Source organism: Anopheles merus, chromosome 2L (assembly GCF_017562075.2).
Source record: "Anopheles merus strain MAF chromosome 2L, AmerM5.1, whole genome shotgun sequence".
Lineage (NCBI taxonomy): Eukaryota > Metazoa > Arthropoda > Insecta > Diptera > Culicidae > Anopheles > Anopheles merus.
In genome coordinates this window covers 49425693-49446963 of record NC_054083.1, presented here as the reverse complement: position 1 = coordinate 49446963, position 21271 = coordinate 49425693, and the positions used below count along the sequence as shown (strand labels likewise).

Sequence of the window (21271 nt, the reverse complement as noted above, 5' to 3'; positions counted from 1 at the left end):
TGGGTTTACGTTTTTTTGTTGCCTAATTTATTTTTCGCGCTTTTCTTTCTTTTTTCGTTCCTTTTCCTTTTGAGTGGAGGTTACGAGTGTGAGAACAAATGCCCAATCCACCCACTTAGGGCACCAGTAATTGACCGTTTTTCGTTTAATCTGCGTTCGTTTCGTAGCTTACCATTTTACGAACTTAGGCTAACGCTTCCGAGCTGATAGGAAAATAGGTAAGAACGAGTGATGAAAACTCCAAAAAAATGGCAATAAAGAGTTGATTAAAACAAAAGTAAATTGAGTAACAGTTGAGCAATTTCTCGCACAGCAAATTACTCAAGCGTAACAGCGATTGCAACAATGTGCTTGATTGAGCCATCGACGGTCTTGGCCATTTCTTGCGTTTAATCAGCATCCTCTTATCACTCCAACAGCGGCGTACCAAATGTCGGTGAAGAAGGAAACGTCGCTCGAGGCTTCGAAGCCCCGAAGACATACAGTGACCGCCGCTGATGGATCGGATGTCGCATCCGCTCATCAACATTGTTGTGCACTCTGCATCGAGTCTCATTTCTCAGTCACCGTGCTAGTTACGAGTGCTACGAGTCTTTGTTTTTCCTACCCTTCCGCTTTCCACCTCTCCTTCCTCACACCAAGCTAGAAGAAGAGATGATTGGGTGGGTTAATTGAATCTTTACAGCATTTCCCCTAAGGTATTGCGATGAGCTACTTGCAGCGTTGGGGGAGCGGCGCTTCTGAGAAGAAAAAAGCTTCCCTTCTAACCCACTTCCTTGACAGTTTATACAGCTGGAGTAGTTTATGGCTCGAACAACCCGTCCCACAACACCGGTACTGATGAAGTTAGGGTGCCGGTGCTGTGTGTGGCTTTGTGCAGCAGAAATTCAATTTCCACTAATAACTACGGACACTGGTGCAGCAGCAGCAGCAGCAGCTGTAGGACACACCACCGCGGCAGGACACAAACCCAATCAATTGCTAATGCATCCGCACAAATCTAAAGGGAAATAGAGTGCCACTTGTGTGTGTGTGTGCTTTTTTTCTGTTGCAAAGAGGCGCCATTTTTACTTGAAGTAGCTCACAGTGTTCACATCCGCGAGGGATGCAGATGATGGAGCGCGATAAAATTAGCTTCCCAACGAAGGACACTTTTCATCGTGCATTTTATGCGAATGGGGTAGAATAATGACTCTTTGCGTAAAGTTTTATGCCTCCCTATGTACGGTAAAACAAACTTTTACTTGCAATGTAGCCACATTGTGTGTCTCTATTTGTAAAGGAGGGTTGTCCCCCCCGGTCGAGTGAACGCAGAGTTGCTAAAAGCAAACAAGCTCATAATAAGCTAAATCCGTCGTGCGGATTGCATACTGTGGATGGAGTTGAGGGAGAAAACTTCCCCCCAAAAGTATGCAATCCGCACAGCAGAGAATCATACTTTCATTGCTTTATCTAAACGAGAAGTACCAATTGGAGTATAAATTATCCCGGCAACTACTGTTTCAATGTACTTTTTTATAGTTAAAACATGTATTTTATTTCGAAAACGATTGAAAACAGGCTTTTATTCGGAAAAAGGGATGTTCATACAGGCGACGACAGTAACGACAAGATCCGGAGAGCATCGCTTAGGAATGGTTTTCGTCTCCACAAACGGCCTGATCCCCTTCACCATTCCATTCAGGGAAGTGTATGCGTGTATGCGAGTGTAGGCGTGTTTTGTGTTTGATTGTGTGTCAACGTGTCCGTGTATTGTTGTCCCTCGATTGTGTTTTTTTCTTTTTTCTTTTGGTTTGGTTTTGGTTTTGTGGCAGAGTTTATGAGTTTACAAGTTTATAAAGAGAAAAACAAAACCGAACACAGCCAGTAGAAAAATGTAAAAAACTAGCGAAAGCGCATATTTCTTTTAGGAAAGATTTTCCTTACCATTTTAAGCTTGTCTGCTTAATTGTATGTTACCTTCTTCCTCTTCTTCTTGTTTTGTGTTTCTTCTTTTGCTTTGTTTACAAATATGCTTGAAGTTTTGTTTCGTTTTTGTTGTTGTTGTTGTTTTTGTTGTTGCTGTTCTTGCTGTGTACCTGTCTCCAGTAATGCTCTGTTTTATATTATTATTATAATTATTATTATTTAAATATCGAAAAAAAACGGAAAAAACATCCCATCAACATCACACATGCTCTCTATTATGACTTAATTTTGTAGCCCTTTAAATCGCCTGCTAACGCCGCCTCTTTTTCTCTACGAGCCGCACGCGCACGGCTTGCTTGGACACGCGCTCTTAAACATGAATCAGGTGGACACAGACAAATGGGGGAGATGCAATTTGAGTTGTCTTAGTTCTTTCTTTTCTTGTTTTTTCGTCTTCGTCTTCTTTTTGGTTGTTCTGTTTAGGAGAGTTCAGCGGGATTTCAGTTTTACGAGATAGCGTTTAAATATAGTTATACGTGTGCACAATAATCTTTGCTTAGCCACACCATTAGCATTGGAGCACTACCGAAAACGCACGTTTTCTTCTTTTGCTTTCCCTTTTCTTACATCGTTCCAAAGTTGCACACAGTACAATCTCGAATCTCGGGGAGCTTTTACACATTTAGAGCAGTGAAGAGTGTGTGGGTGTTATTTTTTTCCTTTTTGTTTTGTTTATGTGTGTCTGTGCTTCGATTAAATTGTTTGCATAATTTCGCGACTTGGTTTCCACCAATTGTTTGTTAGTTTTCTCTCTCCCTTGAACAATCGCGTGTTGCCGCCGAATGACGTTGCCCTGCTGTTCCAAACCTATCCTTAGGGGGGTGAATGGGGAGATGTTTTCCTTTTGTTAAATGGTATGTTCAGCATGTTCGCAAATGTATGCGAACATGTGAGGAATGGTTGCAGTTTGCGATTGCTGCCACACGCTTATTATGTTTGTGCTAGTAGACACCAGTTAAACTTGTGCAAGAATGATTATTTTCTCTTCTTTATGTGTGTGTATGTGTGTTTCTTTTTTCTTCTTTTGTTGTATTTATTAGTATGAGTTTGCTCTCGAATTTGACATCTAGTATTTTTTGTTTGTTTCTTTGTTGCGTTCGTACGTGAGTGCATATGTAGAGTTTAGATTTTAATGTTCTTTTCTTTTGCTTCTTTGTTCCATTCTCTTATCCATTTAAACATGTTTCGTTTTAGTGTTTGACGTTTTTTGCGCCTATATTTTCACCCGCAGCAGCTAGTTGAGGGCAACATACTCTATGTTGGAGCGCGGGGCTATGGGGAGATGTGTGTGTGAATTGGGGGGGGGGGGGGGGGGGGTTCTGGTTCTGCGTAATAGAAATATATCAACAGTAGTGCTCTTAGTTTCAATGTTTGCGGCTATCTCATCGCTCGGTGCAGTTTGCTGTTTTATGATTACCATTTTATGTTACTACAATGTTAAATGTTTCCCTTCTCAAGCTGGCCTGTCTTTATGCGCACGAACCCCGTAAGTTCGATTGCACTTTTGCCATGAATGTTCCGTTTCATTTCAGCTTCATTCCACAAAACAATAGGTCGAACACACACGCACCCACACACGGCTGACATTTCTTCAGCGCGAACGATTGCTTCTTTCGCATTCATTTCAATCAAATTTGTAGGGCGTTGTTTCACCGTGGAACGTGTTTGTTGAACGTAAAGTTTGCAAACAATAATAAGGAAACAAGTTGACTAGAAGTTTGCGTTAACAATTATGTACAACAAATCGTTCTGCGATCGTTACAAATGACGAAGAATGAAGAACATTAGTGCCGTGCCGGGATGGGGGGAGTTCTGCATGCGCCAAATCGTTGCCATTATCAAGCGAAATAATAATGGACAAAAAACACACACATCAATGGAGACCAAAAAAAAAACATCATTTGATTGCCAAACCTAATCCAATTACCGCAAATACCATAATATATACCACATATACCAACCACGCGTACCTGAGCGTGGAGCAATTGAAAAAATCAATATTAGAGAGCAACAACACCAAACCAACGCTTGTAACAATGTCGATCAATATTTACAGCCAATGGTAAAGAGCACATCATCATTTCGACCGAAAAATCGTCCCCAAATTCGCCGAAAAACGTGACCACCAATTCGCTGCCACACGCTGCCATTCGGCTGGACAAACAATCACGACGGTATCCGTCGTCCCCTCGGCGCTTTTTTTTCGCCGATCTGGCAGATTCATGACAATAATGCACCGTGACAGTAGTACCCCGGCAAGCGGCGGCGCGTAAGATGCTGCCACTGGAGAACCACGCACAAGATTTATTTCGAAACGCTTCATTGCGCATTTGTGTCGCACGATTGATTCTGGTGATGTTTTTATTTTCCTACCGGCTCGGTACTGCGGGAATTATGGAAATGTTTTTCTTTTCACCCCCCCCCCCTCAGTACAGTATAGTGGGTTGTATTGGTGTAGCAGTCCGTTTCGAGTTTGCTCAACTGAATAAATGCTCTCGTAAAGGTGTCCCCTGATCTTTGATATTTGTACGATCGTCCATCAAAAGATGACAAGCTAATTGAATAAAAGTTCAACAAAACCGTTAAATTATGAAGAAATAATATAAAATAACAGACATGTATTCATGCATTCTGAAAAAAAAGAACAATTCGGAAAGGACATCTCTGTCCCGTGAGTTCTCAGAAATGGTATTGTAATGGTAAGAAAGCAAGAAGAGCTACGAAAGGCCCGAAAAAATGTAACGAATTCGGCATGAAAGCCGACTCAGGGTTGGTAGAAAGGGAACAAAACAAGTCCTTTACATACATGCCAGCTCATACTCCTCGTTCGCATAGACGTTCAAATAAGTGTACACATATAAATATGAATGAAGTCTCGCGTTCATTGCTAAAGTTCCATCGTTTGCTGAGAGAAGGAGAAAATAACGAGGATCGAATGCAAGAAAAAACAACAACCAAAAACACCATCGCACTTATTTATATGAAGACCCTACAAGTCATTAAAGAAACCGTACCAAGATGCGAATAAAGAGAACAGAAAAGAAAATAAAAGAAGTACGCCACTGCCATGGATGGAATTCTTTTGCTTGATAATGAGGTCTACTCATTTCGAGAGGAAACGATCCTATTCATACAGACGCACACGCACACGCACAACTGACAGCCACACAAATAAACACATAAACTTGCACCGCCCCGAAAAGATGAAGATGTTTGTGCAGAGAAATATTGGCAGCCTCACCGCGCGGGCAAACCCATTGTCGCCGTCCCTGCCATGAAAAATAGGGAATGATTTTGGGGCCACTTTTCCGCCAACCCCCACCGCTTTCCGAGCTTCTTCACCGACCCAACCGGCGTCAGTCCGTATCCTTGTGGTTTTATGGCTTCACCCCGACACAAACACACACACGCGCGTTGGGGCTCATTTATTCTCACCAGCTAGTGATGGCTTTCACAGTACAGTGTGTGTGTGTGTTTGTAAGCGCCTTAAATGGGCGTCCACCCACTAATGCCAGCCGCCCATTAACGCCCGTCCGATTATAGAGCGAATGATGCTGTGGATGTGATTCTTCGTTCATTTACTCATTTACGTCTATCGGTCATTATCGTCACAGTTCGCTGTGATAAATCTTGCTCCGTGCGTTAGCGGACAAGATACGGAACAGAGTGCTGGTCGTGTGCTTTCTCTGTGGCTGTGTGTGCGTGTGTTGTACACCTCGATAATTTCTTTTTCCTTGGCTTGTCTTAAACTCCATTTAAACCTCCCACCCCAAGCAACAGATGCACATCGATTGATCCATTCCAATATTGGTGACTAGCGGAGAAGCGTTTTAAGCGCACTAACACGCACGACACACGCATCCAACTCTGGATCTGCTCTTAACATTCCCATACTACTGTCCTCTTCCGTGTTTCCTGTCTGCATTTAAGAGAAAAGCACGGACCAAAAAAAAAGAAACAACGTAAAGTGGCCCAATTGCTTGTCCCGTTTTCTTTGCCTTGCTACTGCTCCGGGAAATCCAGCTTTATCGGCGTTGTGAAACAACGTTCCTGAACTCCATTTTACAGCCCGACACATTTATCCTTAGATTAGATCTTAGCTCTTGTAGACAGGGGCATTACATACCCTTCGATTGACTCGCACGCTTTAAAGAGCGCCCGTGTGCGAGCGCGTGTGTGTGTGTGAGTGAGTGAGTGTGTGGATGTAATCTGACACAGCAGAGCGCGCACCCACATAGCACCACACACACACAACGCTCCCACACACTACTCTTTTTTGTATCAAATTCTCTTCAATATATCATTACATCGTAGCATCAACATCAGCAAAATGGTAGAGGTTTTTCTTTCTTTCCTTCTTCTTCTTCTTTTTCTTCTTACTTTGGACGCTTGGCAGGACGTGAATACTATTACAGCTAAATGTGGTTAGCGCGCGCACGCATAAATTCCCTAAAGGTTGTCTCTGTTCCTTTCGCGGGGCCCAAAAACTCTCTCTCTCTCTATCTCTTTCTCGATCGAGCTGCCTGCGTGTCTCTGTGGAGGCGGCGCGAGCTTTCCATTTTCATATTAAATTTTCATCGACCACCTTGCCCCGCTTCACCCGCCCCGTGCACACACAGCGAGGAGGGAGGGAACACGCTGTGTTGCTGTGTGACGGAGCGTCTGCTGCTGCGAACGAGAATAACTGTTCGATTTGTTCCCATTTCCCTTCAACTCCTGATTGTAGGGCTGTGAACACGGGAAATAGTGTGAACAGGGAGTGAAGAGACTAGAGGCTAAGCAAAAAACACACCGATTGAGCGGTGCTGGTGGGTTCCACCGTCAAACCGCCTTCCCAGACGGTTGGCCCCAAACCAGCCAGCCCAGCCAGTACAGGGGGAACCCGAGCCCGATCGGAATGAAAACTCGACCCTAAACGAGTACAGTTAAGCACACACACACACGCGCGAACACACAGAGACACATAGAACTTCTAATTGTAGCGATCAAGGACGTAGCGCGGTGTCCTGTGCTAGGTGTCGTCTCCCCCCTCTTTTGCACCAGGCTGCTCACTGGTGGTGGTGGTGGTGGTGGCAGAATCACCCCATGGTCTATCATTTCGTATTGATGGTTCGCGTATGGATCGTTGCGCTTCCTACTATTCTTCTAAATATATCTCTCTATATATAGTACTGTCATCTTGCTCTATTATGCTTTATCTTCTTCCCTTTCCCATCTCTCTCTCTCTCTGTCTAGGTTTCGTAATGTTTGTTTTTACTTTCTCCTCTTTTTTTTACTCCATTTCTCTCGATTGATTTCCTGTTTCGCAATCGCTGCGTTACTCTGTTTCAATTTGACCTTTCTTCTCTGTGTGTATTCTTTTTCTGTTCCACATTTTACTGGCTTGTGTTTCAGTGTGTATGTTCTTTTTTTGTTGTTGTTTGCGCTAGGATGTGTGCAAAAAGTATGATTGTATGGTGTCTTATATATGGCAATGATGAAGGGCGAGCGGGCAGGTGTGTAAGTGAGTGTTGTGTGTGTGTGTGTTTTTGTTTAACTCGTGCCCGTCGACCCGGGTACACCACCCCCCGCTTAGGGTGCGAGCATCTTGGACAGCTCCTCGTCCTGCAGGCAACCCTTCAGGAACTCGTCCTGCGTCAGCTGACCGTCGTTATTTTCATCCATCTTGGCGAAGATGTTTTTCGCGCGCTCCTCCGCCGAGTCGGCCGGTTTGTTCGATGAGCACGCGCCCAGCATGTCGTATATTGCCTGCGAAGAAAAGAAAGCGGAGAAATGTATGCATTAATATCACATTTTGATAACGGGGGGAAGGGATCATGTTTATCGAGCCTATTGCTTCAGAGCGTTCGGTACACAAATCCATCACTGTCGGGGAGGGAAAGAAAAGCCACACAAAAACACACACACACATACATACACACATAATGGTTTTCAAATTTTCTTCAGCCCACTTCAACCACGATGCTCTGCTAATGACATTCAGGTGAACCTTTGGCCTGCGGAGTGTGCTGCTGAACCGTGTAGCGCTGAAAATTTTCGGCCCGTCAAAAACAAATTCCTTTTCCCGCTTTTCACCACTCTTCCATCGGGCAGTACGATATCATCAATCACAAGAGAGCTTTGCTTGCTCCCTGTCCTTTCGAAAGCGCAATCGTTTTCGCAAAACTCCCGTGCCGTGCCACGCGGTTCTCTGCACTTGATCGATTGTAATAGCTTTTCATAATTTGCAGTGGAAGGTATGCACAACCCCGCGGTGTATGTGTGTGTGTGTGTGCCTCTGTGCTAAATTTGTTAGCGGAACGACCTTCCCAAAGCCTAGAGCCTAGAGGCGGTTTTGGAAGGCGTGCAAAAGGTTGGCAAACTTTCCCGCAAAACCTTCATAACTTCCGCTCGGTTGAGCTGCTTGACAACGGCGCCAGCTTGAAAGACAGTTGGTCTTTTCGCGCTCCGGCGCTGTAGAGTGTGCAGTGATTGGGTTTTTTTTTTGTGCAGCGGTACTACTAGATGAAGTCATCCGGAGTGCAAAGTTGCTACATTGTGGTGCATGAGTAAGATCGGATCTTTTTTTGTTGGGCTGAATTATTGAAGTATTTTTCATCACAATGAATGTGCTTTTGTTGATACATTCAAGCAAAAACTATGTTGAATTAATGTCAGGGTTTGAAAGCATTTTTGAGAGTGAAACTCAAGTGTCTTAAAGCATCTCTTTTTTTTCACATTCTTCTTATCGGCTGTATCCACTGTAAAATCCTCAACAAATTAATTTACAACATTCTTCAACTTCACCGTACAGGTAAACCATTAGTACTTCGCGGGTCACATTACACGCCAATCAGTTAAAAATAGCAGATGAGCATTATTTGCCCGCCGTAACCTTGAAGCAACCATCAACGGGCGGCTACAATTTACAATATTACATCGTGATGAAAATGGTGCTTCATATTTTATATCCCCTGTAACAGCGTCACAAAACGCGAGAAGATTGAAAACACATACATACAGCCGGAATCATCGACGAATACCTCAAGATCTCCACTTCCGTACAAGGGGGGAGTAGCAAACGGCAATACATTCCAAGCATTAGTGTTTTTGTGTGTTTATGTGAGTTGTTGTTGTTGTTGTTGTGGTTTGTTGTGAGCGAGTTCCGACACACCGAAAACAAGAGCCATGATTTACGATCGCTGTTTATCTTAATTACACGACTCACGGTCCGTGCGCGGCTGTTTGGGGCTGCTGGCGGGCGCGAAAGAGGTTGCGAAGCCGTACACATGGCGGGGCTTCATCATGTGCGCGTACCGCACTACCGTACACTTTACAAAAGGGCTTTTGCAATAAATTTTCATCGTCTTCATCGATTCGGGGCAAAGGAAATGGCGCCGTTGGTCGGGAAAGGGTTTCACGTTCACCATTCTGATTGCTGATGGAGTTCGCAGGGATGGTTGGTGGTGGTGGTGGTGGTGTCCCGCATGGAAGTAAATTTTCTAACAACCAACAAATAAGTTCTGAGGTTAAATTACAACCCATTAAAATGGTTCGTTCATAAATTCATTCACGAGCGTTTGCGGAGGATGGGCATATGTGCGGCTTCGGTGAAGACAGACAGATAGAAATATGCACGAAAGGGGCGCCCCCCGTTTCACGTACGCGTGCAGTAATGACAAGTTGAAATGTGATCCGTCGAGAAATGTAAGACCACACATACACACAGCCACACGGACACATACGTATCGACCGGTGCGAGTTATGAAATATGGATGCGCATTTGGGATTACGTCTTTGAGGGCATTTTGGCGGAAGCGTTATCTTTGATGAGTTGAGACCGGATTGGGAAGCTGCTTCAAAATGCATAAGCATCAGATATGTTTAATGCAATATGTGTCAGAATGTGTAGTGCTGTTTAGATACTTTATCATGTTCTAGAAACACACTCATATAATTAAATATTGCAGTATTACATAAATATTGCATTCAACACGCTTTTAGCCAATGGTTCCTTCTTTCGGCACGGAAAGGCTCAAAATAAAATGGTTTCCTGCGTAAAAAACCATTACTTGCCGCTCCAAAAATCCATTCCGTAAAAGCGTCCAGCACACACTAGAAAGCATCATACATATGCCTCCCCCCTTGTTACACGCCAAAACAACAACCTAATCCAACCGTTCGGATAAAATAGCGAAAGTAAAAGCTTACGGCACACAACATGACCAGCATGGCAATGTTAGCACGTACAGAGCAAACAAAAAAAACGGCTTTAAGAACCATATTACACGGTCCAAACCGATCGTGACTTTGCCATGGCACGGCAGCAGCAACAGTAGCCGCTGTTAGAACGGAAACGTCCCCAAAACAGCACTCCGGAGCGAAGCGGCACGAGCGGAACTACGTACAGGATGCAATATCGGCTTGAGGAATTAGCTTTTAAGGGATCTCCGTCCACACAGACACACACTCGCCCGGACTTCTCTCCACTCAACAGAAAGGGCATTTTTCCATTTCACAGTTTATTTATGTTTTTTTTTTGCGTGTCTCTCTCGCTCTCTCACACACACACATTCCCGTGTAGTCCTTGGAGCCGAATGTCGTCCCACCTTTGTGCTTTCACAAACCCCGGCTTCGGTCGGTTGAACGGCCCCGGCCTCTTCATGTTGTCATGCTATCTTGCATGGCCGGTGCAATTACAGCACCGGTCGCCTGAGGGGAAACTAGAAACGGCTCTGTCCATTTTGCGAATGAGAATTTAGATGCAGTCCTCCCTTCCCCCCATCAACCCATCCTTTTCTCGATCCCCTTTTGATATCATCTTCATGCGAGAGGATATATCACGAAAGTGAAGGTAGCGAAGGGGGGAATTTGGAAGGTAAAACCCTGTAAAGAAGTTGTTAAGGAGGATTTAGCTGAGCAGACCGAACACGACTGAAATTGCATGTCCTGGGGCCGTGTACCGTTGACCGATTTGAAACCCGGAACGGAATGCATTCATAATTCATTGATATCAACTTATCGGGCCATGGCAAAATGGGGAGATAAAAATTCGTACCAAGTACGTACCAGGGGGAAGAAATGACCAACGCGAGCAAATGCCACAAAAGTAATTGAAAATTAGCAACGAGAGTGACAGGCACCGTGAAAAACATTCCATAACTCACTCCTCGCAGCACAGTTCCATTGCCTCAAAGATCGATTGGGAGGAAGAAAAGACAAAAATCGATACACTACTACCTTACCGCCATCGTGAAGGTAAGGGACAACCCGTTTGAAGACTTTTGCACAAAAAGGGCCCTTGATAAAGAACTTCGTTTTCGTTCACCTCATCCCGCGAAAGGTTGACGGTGGATGGCAATGGAAGAACATTGCATCATTTTACATTCTTTGCACAACCTTACAAAGAGCTTGAATAACCGCTCCTCCCACCCCTGACCCAATCAAGCTCCACGGCAGATGAATCAGGATATCATCATCAGCTATTCTTTGGTTTTGTACCGACTTTTCTCCGATCCCGACTTCGACCCCAGGTGCATTCGCACGAAAGCGACATGATTTTCATGTTTTCTTCCTTCAACTTTGATTCTTTTTTTTTCGGCCACAAGTGAACCATAAATTTTCCTTTCCAACAAAGAAACAAAATACAATCCTGCAGCACCAAGCGACCATCGGAGTGCACATCCAGTTAAGCTTTGCGCAGGAGATGACTTTTGGATTGCGAAATACAATTTCGTTCCCTTTTAGCTGGTGATTTTTATCGGTTGAAATATTTCCTTCCACAAATGAATCTCATCAAGTGAGCGAAAGGAAAAAGTAGTACTGTGGTACGGTAAAAAATGTTACACGAGACGAAAGAGAGCTTCAAACCTAGGTCGTCAAACTACATTAGCGACGGGTCCATAGGAATCAGCAAAAAAAAAGGGACGCTGCTTTTTAATACTTTTTTTTCGCAGTGACCTTTTGCCAATGGTTCACAGTCTCTCTCTCTCACTCTTTCTCTGCAAGCACACAGTGAATTGGTGAATGCTGCTGCCATTGCCGACTGCTTAAATTAAATTATCATTCCTCTTATTTTCGAATTCCCGTGTGCCCGGACGGCGGCAGCAGCACATAAAGGTTCTCTGAATCGAATACGAAATTGCAAGTGAAGTGAAGCAATCGAAGCGAATCGACGAAATTCAAATTTGTTTGCCTGCTTTCGTTATCTTATGCTTGCCGTGCCCTTTGCCTCCATACCTGCGCCGCCTTCCATTGCCACCGACATTTCATTCATTTATGGCATTGATTTGGTCTGAGAAAGCGGTTCATTTTTGTGTGGGCTGCCTCGCTCGCCGGTCGGCGATATGATCCAGCCGGGGGAACGGAAATCAATCTAAAGCATCGATTTTTCTACGATAACGTGCGGAAAGCGTTTTGTGGTTTCATTGTCGGCGAATGGAGCGCATAACGATCAACTAATGAATATTGTACGATTTCAATCTCGGCGGTGCGCAATGCGATGCGATGCAGAATCGAAATTATACCGCTTCATAATAGGGAGCCGTAGATGATAAAGGGATTTTTTGTCGATTTTCTTCGGAATATTAAAGACTTCCTTCCTGTTTTGGTGACAGTTCTGAATGCAAAAAGTGTTGAATAACCCTTTTTCCTTGGGGGAGAAAAAATGTAATCATCCTTCAAATCGAATTGAATTTTCAACACCACATTGAAACCACCCCCGCAGCACACTTAAGGGAAGGGAGAGAAACACTCTTCAATATAATAAAACTCAATCCACTTCATTGCTCATGCAAATGTTATGCGTGAAAGTGCATTCTGCTGTACAACACTCCAACAATCCTGTTGAAGGTGAAGTTTTCCACTACACAAACACACGTACCCCAACCCCAATCGACGTACGTTTTCCTTGCACCGCTCTAGAAGCACCCAAGCAGCAGCTGCGCTCACCTCTCTATTATGCCCCACCTGGGAAGCCGGGACGACGGTGAGTTACAGTTGCAGTCGGAAAAAACGCATAAATTTTGCAATCAGCTTTAGCCCGACACAGTGCCCACCGCCATCGTTTTATATCCCCCTGCTTTTCGAAGACGATGGTTTAACAAACGTCGAACTTGAAGCAACGGATAAAGGGGCTGTCGATGATAGAGGTCACGCGCGGGAGAAGGTTTAAACATAAAACCCACTTTTTTGCCGTATGTACACACACCTGGGAGTGCACGAAATACGCCAACAAAAGGCAAGCTGGCATGAATGGCGGATTTTCCAAGCAGCTAAAGCCTTTCCCAACGACAGCTGCGTGCTGCTAGCCTCAACCTGGGTGTATAATACATTCTACCGCTACGTGCAGATGCGTCACACAAACACCCTTCGGGGTTGGTAGACAGAAAGAGGGAAGCAACAATACCCGCGCACTGTTGCTCGAATGGCGCCAACGTGTCTTCTGACTGCAACTATCGCGCACCTTCATCTATCGACCGGACAGCACACGGGTACCAACCAGGGAGCCGTGTGTATGTGAGGACCGTGTACATTACTCCTGCATAATGATATACCGCCATCGATCGCAACGCCGTGCAGGGATTGATTTTAATAGAAGTGGACAAAAAAGACTAACCCGTAAGATATTCACTCCATACACTTTCATCTTCCATTATACAGACACACACACACACACACACACCGGCAGAGGACAACCGGGTGGTAAACCATTTTTAATTGATGCACCACAAAGTACACGTAGGGCGTGTGCTATTTTTTTGTTGTTGTTTCCTTCAATTAATGGGAATGTGGTTTTATGTGTGTTTTTTGCTAGATATTTCAACGTAATTACAGTCCAGTTTTTACGAACCCTTGGTGTGGTGGATTGTGTACCGTTCTCTTTTGCGTTTGGTGTTGATAATAATGGATCCCTTTTTAAAAGGGCGGTCATTTTTTGTTTGTTTGGTGCAGCGTTGTTAAAGGTGAAACTTACCTGCACTATTTTAGTCATTTCTTGAATGTCTATTACGCCGTTACCGTCTACATCGTACATCCTAAACGCCCATTTTAGTTTCTCTTCCGGCGTGCCGCTCGAGGTTACATCGATCGCTAGCAGAAATTCCTGCAGGAAAAAAAAGAAGAAGAAAACATTGTATGAATTCGTTGTTGAAAGAGAGCTACAAAAAAGATAAATTAAAAGAAAAGTCTTTAATCGGATTAGTGATGAAAATAAGAAGCGAAATTGCAAATTGCGAACTACAACGATGTACTCAGAACCCATCGAGATGAAGGTAAAGATGGGCAAAAGAGAACGAAACCCTCTTCCATTCAGATCATACAACGAAAGAAGGCAAATAATCGCAAGAAGTATTAAAATAAAGCGAGAGGGCAAAAAACAAGGCAAAATGAATCACAAAGACGATAATAACATTAGCAAAGGCGTGAACAACTAATACCTAATGAAATTTAATTCAAGGAAAACATCTTCCGTAATTAAAGCGCTCAATTATGCAGATGTGCTTCAATCCAGCTCGTTCAATGGCGATTCTTTCCGAGCAGACTGACAGCAGAGAGAAACCGAGGGCGAACGAGACGAATCTTTGCATTTACACAGCTCTGTGTGGCTGAGAAAGGTAGTTTGCCGGTGTGCCGGCGTGTGCGATATTGTTTGCCGACCAAAAGACGAGCATAAGAAAGGCCCCCGGTTGGTTATTGTTGAAGCGAGGTGGTGGGAGTAGTTGTAGCAGAAGCAAGATGCAAAACCGTGATTCATTTAAATCTACAACCAATCTGTGCTGGGGAAGGAAAACGCACAGAGCAGCACAAAAAAAGCTTCAACTCCACTCAGCCAGCCAGCCAGCCAAGACACGGCACCGGTGGTAAACATTGTGCACGTAAACAATGTTAGAGAAACGGGAGCCTTCTCGTCCAATGGCTTCATTCTCGCTGCGCTACCAACATAAGAAGTTCGGGGAATGTTTACCGCCAGAAGAAACCGATTACCGACCCGAACCACCGGAAAGGGGTGGCGTTAGTGCGCCCCAGCGATCTATCTGGTTTGTGCGGTCGATGAGTTCTAGCGTTTGTGCTGACACTCCTGGTTAGTGGGGTCTGCTGATCCTAACACATCCTGCCGAAGCCATTTGCGTCTCTATTGCACTCAAGTATAGTGACACTTCTTCAATATGGTAATGTCGTTGGTCGTTCGTAGGATCGTCTTTGATTTAGCAAATCGACTTTTATTCCTCGAATGGCTTCAACGCACACAAACGCACACACACACACACACACACATAACGATCTTTTCTACAATCTATTGTGGTGTCGTCGAGGTCGAAACGGTCGTTCGGGATGATGCGCCCGTACAAATCGATTGAGATATCTCCATTCCGGTACGAAGGACCAAACCGAACACACCACCACTAGACACTGGCAGTGCCATCGGTGAACGGTGTTTGATCTGCGTAGATGTGATGGAGCAGATTTTTCCAATTTCCTGACAAAGCTTTATGCAAACAAAGCGAATCAAGACAACCGAATGTTGAGATGGGATCATATCTTTTGTTATTTCTGTTTAGATTTGCCATTCAACTGGGATTTAATTTAACCGGGAAGTTGCCGGGAAGAGCCTTGTTGTTGAAGCTTTAACCCCGAACTAGGAAGGGCGCACCCCACACCTGAATTATTTGCAGTACCAAATTTAAACATAAGGTGTAGAATAATTTTAAAACAGTAAATAATGTGCATCCAGCACATGGGACACATGTGCAAAGAACAGAGTGGAATCTATTGCCTGGCAAAGTTCCCGCTCAGCACTGGAGAATGCAACTCAATGAGGAAAGCAAATAGCGGAACACACACACACACAAAGGATGGAACGACGAGCTCAGCGTTGCATATTTAACATTCACATTTTCCATCCTATGAATATTCCACCCGATTCCACCACAGTGTAGCTTAAACCCGTGTAGAGAACTTCACTCTGTCATCCACAAACACACGCCAAAAAGGATTGTACACAAAGCTCAGACACAGAGCGGTGTAGGGAAGGGCAAAGTTCACCAGCATCATCACGAATCATCTTCCGGGTCATGCTTACTACATGTACACGTAATGTTGGGACTTTCTCTGTCTCTCGAATCTTATTGCTTTTTCCAGCTGCTACACTGGAGAGCGTTATGGATATTTACGTTTAAATTCACCTACCCAAAACAGACTCTCCTCGGCAGTTGGAGTTCCTGCAATGGGCTGAATCGGAATGTACGACTATACACACAGGCGGAGGCGGGAAAATGGGGATTTGGAAGATGGAAATTTTTCATCCAATATCCTGGCTCGTTACCCAGCAGCGCTGCACTGGATTGCTTCACGTGCAGGGAAGAAAATATGTACAAAGGTCGCAAAAAGGCATATACAATACTCCTTCTCTTTTGCGGAACTACTTCCAGCCACACACACACACACACCGAACACGGTTTCCGAACATGGTCATGTGGTACACAAAACTAAAAACATTTTCCACCGCTCATTCACTAGTTGGTTTATTTGCTCAATTTTGTTTCATATTTTATCCCTCCTCTCCGTTCTGGAAGCACTGGCTATGGTGGTAAGATCTACCGAGGATATTATCTGTGCCACAAAAGGTCCGTAATGTGCTGAAACACGATGGAAATAGGAAGGTCTTCAAAAAGCCAATTCCGGACAAACGAGATTCCGACCAGCAGCTTGGTGTCTTAACGAAACACATTTTTCTCCTATCGTTATATGCTTGCTAAAAGCTGCTGCGCTTCATATGCTAGCACCGTAACCACATTGAGAGATACATGCGAGAAGATCCTTGCTGACGCTTGGAACGTGTATGCATTCCACAGACTAAATGCAACATCTCTGCACGGTAGATGTTCTTCTCGAATGGACCTCGTAACAGGCTTGCAACAGTGTTTGAGAGATCCGCTTTGAACACTTGAATGATTTCGTGATCCACTCTTGGAGCTATTATGTAAACGCTGCCAAGACGCTTTACGATCACAGTCAGTCGTAACCTACATGTCAAGCTTCAAATCGGTTCAGGCATCTGCAGGCGGCCGTCCCTGCTCTTCCGCATAATGCCCGGCGTCGAGGTCACGGCTCCTCGGGCAGGCACGCTCCCGAGCGCCTTATTGATGCTGACAAATTCAAGCCGGCAAGTAACACATAAAACCCCCCTGTGTTCTTTCCGCTTCATCCAGCGAAACTCCGGGAGTGTTTTTGCCTTGCCGCGGGCCAGAGTGTCCCCCGAGTCAAGCAGAGCCGAAAGATCAAGCAGCTCGTCCCAAGAATGGCACAGCGGCAGACAGGCAGGCAGGCACGCAGTTGCAACAAAAAGCGTTGGTTTCGAAAACAAAACAAGGCTCTGGCACACGCGCGGAGGGATAACAAACATGCTTAAGAGGACATTCTTCTTGCTGCTGCTGCTGCTGCTGCTGCTGCCGATGCTGCTGCTGCTGGTGGTGGTTAAGGGGCGGGTGCTTGTTCGCTCGCTAGCCCACACACATCATACTAGTTGCGAGTGAATTTTGTACACAACGAGTGGGAGAAATCTCGGGCCCCATTCGGGCCGTGTTGTCAAGAAGTAGTGGTACACGAGAACGCACGCGAGAAGCAGCGGATGGCGGCGGTGGCGAGGCACGGTTGGCTTCAGCTTTCAAAGCCCTCCAAAAGGCATGTGCAACATCACACCAAAGGACAACGACTGCGGGAAAAGATGCTTATTAGCGTCGAGTTGTTACAGCATTTGCATACCACGGGTGAAAGCGTCCAGAAACAAGCCCGTGTGCCCCGGGGGCTGTTTTTCGGCGGGCGAGGGCTACGGTAACGTACAGGCGGCTTGAGGGCTTGGGCTGTCTAGTTGAGCCGGGCAGCAGTAGAGCGATGCCTTGGAAACCCCGGCAACACACAAACGCTCTTTTCATACACACGTCCGCCCACACAGCACCACGACGTGGGGCGCCTTTTAGCTTCATCTATCCACTTCTGGAGACGTACGACCTCGCACGGAATAAAACTCTTGGAAAAATGGTCCCATTTGTAAAGGAGTGTAAAAATGCTTCCTAACCCCCAATGCTTCTTCCCACTCCCTTGTGCCGAGAACTGACTCCAAGAAAATCTGTATCTCTACGAGAGCGTTTGTTTTCTTTGGTTTCTTTTCTCTTTCTCTCGATATCCTGGTCGCCCAGGTCTGGGGCCGCGGTTTCCATCATTTACAGCCAGAGCAGCTAGGGCAAAAACCAAGAAAAGTGGTTTCGCTTGTTTTTTAGTTTTTTTTTGTTCTACACTCGCGCTTGTTATTATTTGTCCACAGGCTCTGTGTCTATCTGGTGGAACACAATAGAACAGCTGCACGTAGTCATCCCACACGCACACACACACATCTCACCTTACAAAGTTTCATCTTTTGTCGACAAACAAAAGCCACGGTGCGTCTCTGTGTCTGTATACGTGTGTGTGTTTGAAGGCACGCTCGGTTAACACTTGTTTTAACAAAAATATTTCTTCAGAATACTATTCGATTTCCAAACATTTCTGCATGACTTCAAGCGAAGCGAGGCCAACTTTCTTCCACTGGAAAATTCTTGGAAAATATGCTGTAGGGCCTCACTTTTTTTTGTAGCACACATTCACACCATTTGCCTTAAACCATCCACCCTGATCCGGACAAAGAAAGGCATTGAAACTGTATCCAACACCGTATCATATCGATTGGAGGCCCCATTCCTCTACTTCCATCCAAATTTAAACACTTCATTCACGCATACCATTAGGCTGCGTGCTACGAGCGGTAAACACACTTCAAGCCCTAAAACCGCCAGTTCTAAGGTGCCCTTCTCCGTCCTCCCTTTTCCATCCACCCAGGGCTCGTGCGGGTACGGATCGTCACCGTGCGCCAGCTCAGCCACCGAGTTCGGGGCGAGCGTTATTTCATCGTAATGCGAAACGCACACAAAAACACACTCGTCAGGGACCGCCGACCTGCCCGCCGGCGATGAAAGTCCCCACATATACACACACACACACACACACACATACACACGCGCCAAGTTGTGATTTCATTTTCGCACGCGGGCCCCACAAAAACCCACTAAAAAGCTCCAAAATGTCTCCTTCTCCCTTGGGGCGTTTGGAGCGTGCTCCGTACCCAGGAACCCATGGGGAAAGGACTCTCTGTTGTTGTTTTTCTTCTGTCACGATTTCCGAGATTTCATTGCTCGCTGGAATTGGTTTGCCCGGGACTGGAATGTCACGATAAGGTGTACTTATCTGAGCATCCTTAAGCAAAATCCCTACCCCGGGATTCCGAGTATCAGACGCACGCACACATACGAGGTACGAGGAGGATCCGATAGATACATCTTCATTTGCGTACCCTTTTAAAAGATGGTTGAAAAGTTTCCGTAGATATTGGTTGAAGTTTTATACGATCCATCACCTAATAAAGCAACCTGTATGGGAACGAGTAGCAAGAAGTGTTCTGTCTTCAGGATTACCGACAAGGCGGAATATTGAGTCTGAATGTCAGCACCTTCAGCACGCAACTTAAAATGAACTTCATCGTAACAGATGAAGTCCGCGTACCAGCGTTGTTATGTTTCACAGTATTCTTGGAACATAGCTGGTTAGCATACTTGTAGGATTAACAGTATGTATCTTGCCGACAAATTTAGCGACTCTTCTGAAGAACTTATTGGTTTCTCAACTCGAGCAATTTGGGTTTGCGGCTCATAACGCTTTAGTTTTTAAGCATAAAATCAGACAGCGCTACTGAACTCATATCATTGCAGTCATCGGAATGTCCTGTAACTGGAATGTTTTATTGTACTTCAAGACACTCAACTACGAGCATTGCTCGATACGGTGTAATCAGTTACGTGATCTATATTTATGAACCACACTAACACACACCTCAATGTCCTCAGTTCCCAAGCTGTAAAACAGTAATATCCACCATGGTCGTGCCCGCTGGCTTAGGTGATTACAACAGACTGCAGGGGGGGGCGAGTTGATGCGCCCTGAAACCATCACAATCGACGACGACGTCCCAGAAACTAACGGAGCGCCTTTTTGCGACCCTTGGGGAAATGTGTCTACGTCCTCGAAAAGTCGCTGCTGCCTTTCTTCCGGATCGCTTTTTCCGCTTTCCAAGGATATTAGTTCCTTTGGCAGCGCACAACCGGTTCCCCGAATCTAGGACACTCACCGCACACTACGCACCATTGCAGCCATTGAAGCTTATCGAAAAGTAATAAAACTTTCCTAATCTAAGATCCCCGACCAGAACGAACCCCGGGTGGATGGAGATTGGGTTGGGTGTGGGATACACTCCTCCCGGCTCCCGGCTCTGCTACCGGATATTGCATGCGATCTTCAACTTAGCCACAGCTTTAAGACGCACTGGCGCTACACTCTTACTATAGTGTGACAAAAAGTTTTTCGCTCCCATCGTGCGAGGGGATTGTAAGAAAAACGAATATTACATGCACAGCAGATATCTGGAAGGGGCCACGTAGGACGGGGACCAAAAGTTCTGTTTCAATTCCGCAACAAGAACAAAACAAATCTTCCCCTGCTTTGCTACCTTGTTCGCGGCGCAAAGTGTTCGATAAGTGTTTTCGCTCTCTCGCTCTCACTCTCTCTATGGTGATGAATGTTGTCGTACCGACGGCATTTTGCGTTTCCATTGAGTACAATTTCCAAGAAGCGAGATGCCGCACACGGGATTATGGGCCAAACTATTAACAAACTAGCGACAACTTGTTAAACTTTACCCCGTGCGGTGGGCCAAAGTTTCCCGATGAGTTGGGGAATGAGAATGAAGTGAAACAAACACACAGATACATACACACACACACTCACAGCTATTGTCAAAAGCAATCGTTCCAAAATCAGAACCAAAAGTATCGGAAAGGACAGTATGATCATGAATTCGTACATTACTTAATGGCGATCGTTGTGAAACAATTACAACACACACATAACCTTCTTTCCAAGTTTTTGCAAAGAAATAAATATTCAACCTCAACCGACACTAAACTGCTTCGCACGCCACCACACAGGCAGGATAATCGATTCGACATTTTATTCGATGTCCGTTGTAACCAACCGCTACATTTATTGTCTATGCGCGCCGGTGCCGGTACTGCCATTTGTCATTTTAATTTGTGCAAACTTGGGCCAAGAAATATGAACCTCGCCCAAGTGCGCCTCTCGGAACGGGGTACAATCCCGTGAACACGAAGCACGCGAGACAAAGTGCTTGGACCACTCAACCATTCAACCATGAATCATTTGTTTCACCTACCCGTGGCCT

General features: G+C 45.2%; 2 protein-coding genes across 20 annotated transcripts in view; both read right to left on the bottom strand.

The window, feature by feature from the left end:
* LOC121592118 (neurocalcin homolog) overlaps positions 1-21271 on the bottom strand; it is a 113070-nt gene that overhangs the window by 15890 nt on the left and 75909 nt on the right. The window lies entirely within an intron of this gene.
* The window catches only part of LOC121592117 (neuronal calcium sensor 2), an 86472-nt gene continuing 66709 nt past the window's right edge, over positions 1509-21271 (bottom strand). For all 11 annotated transcript variants that reach the window (XM_041913417.1, XM_041913426.1, XM_041913422.1 and 8 more), the window contains 2 exons: positions 13922-14050; positions 1509-7716 (listed from right to left, as the gene is read on the bottom strand). In XM_041913417.1, coding sequence (XP_041769351.1) covers positions 7540-7716; positions 13922-14050 — 306 coding nt within the window. In that variant the 3' untranslated portion in view covers positions 1509-7539. The remainder of the gene's footprint in view (positions 7717-13921; positions 14051-21271) is intronic.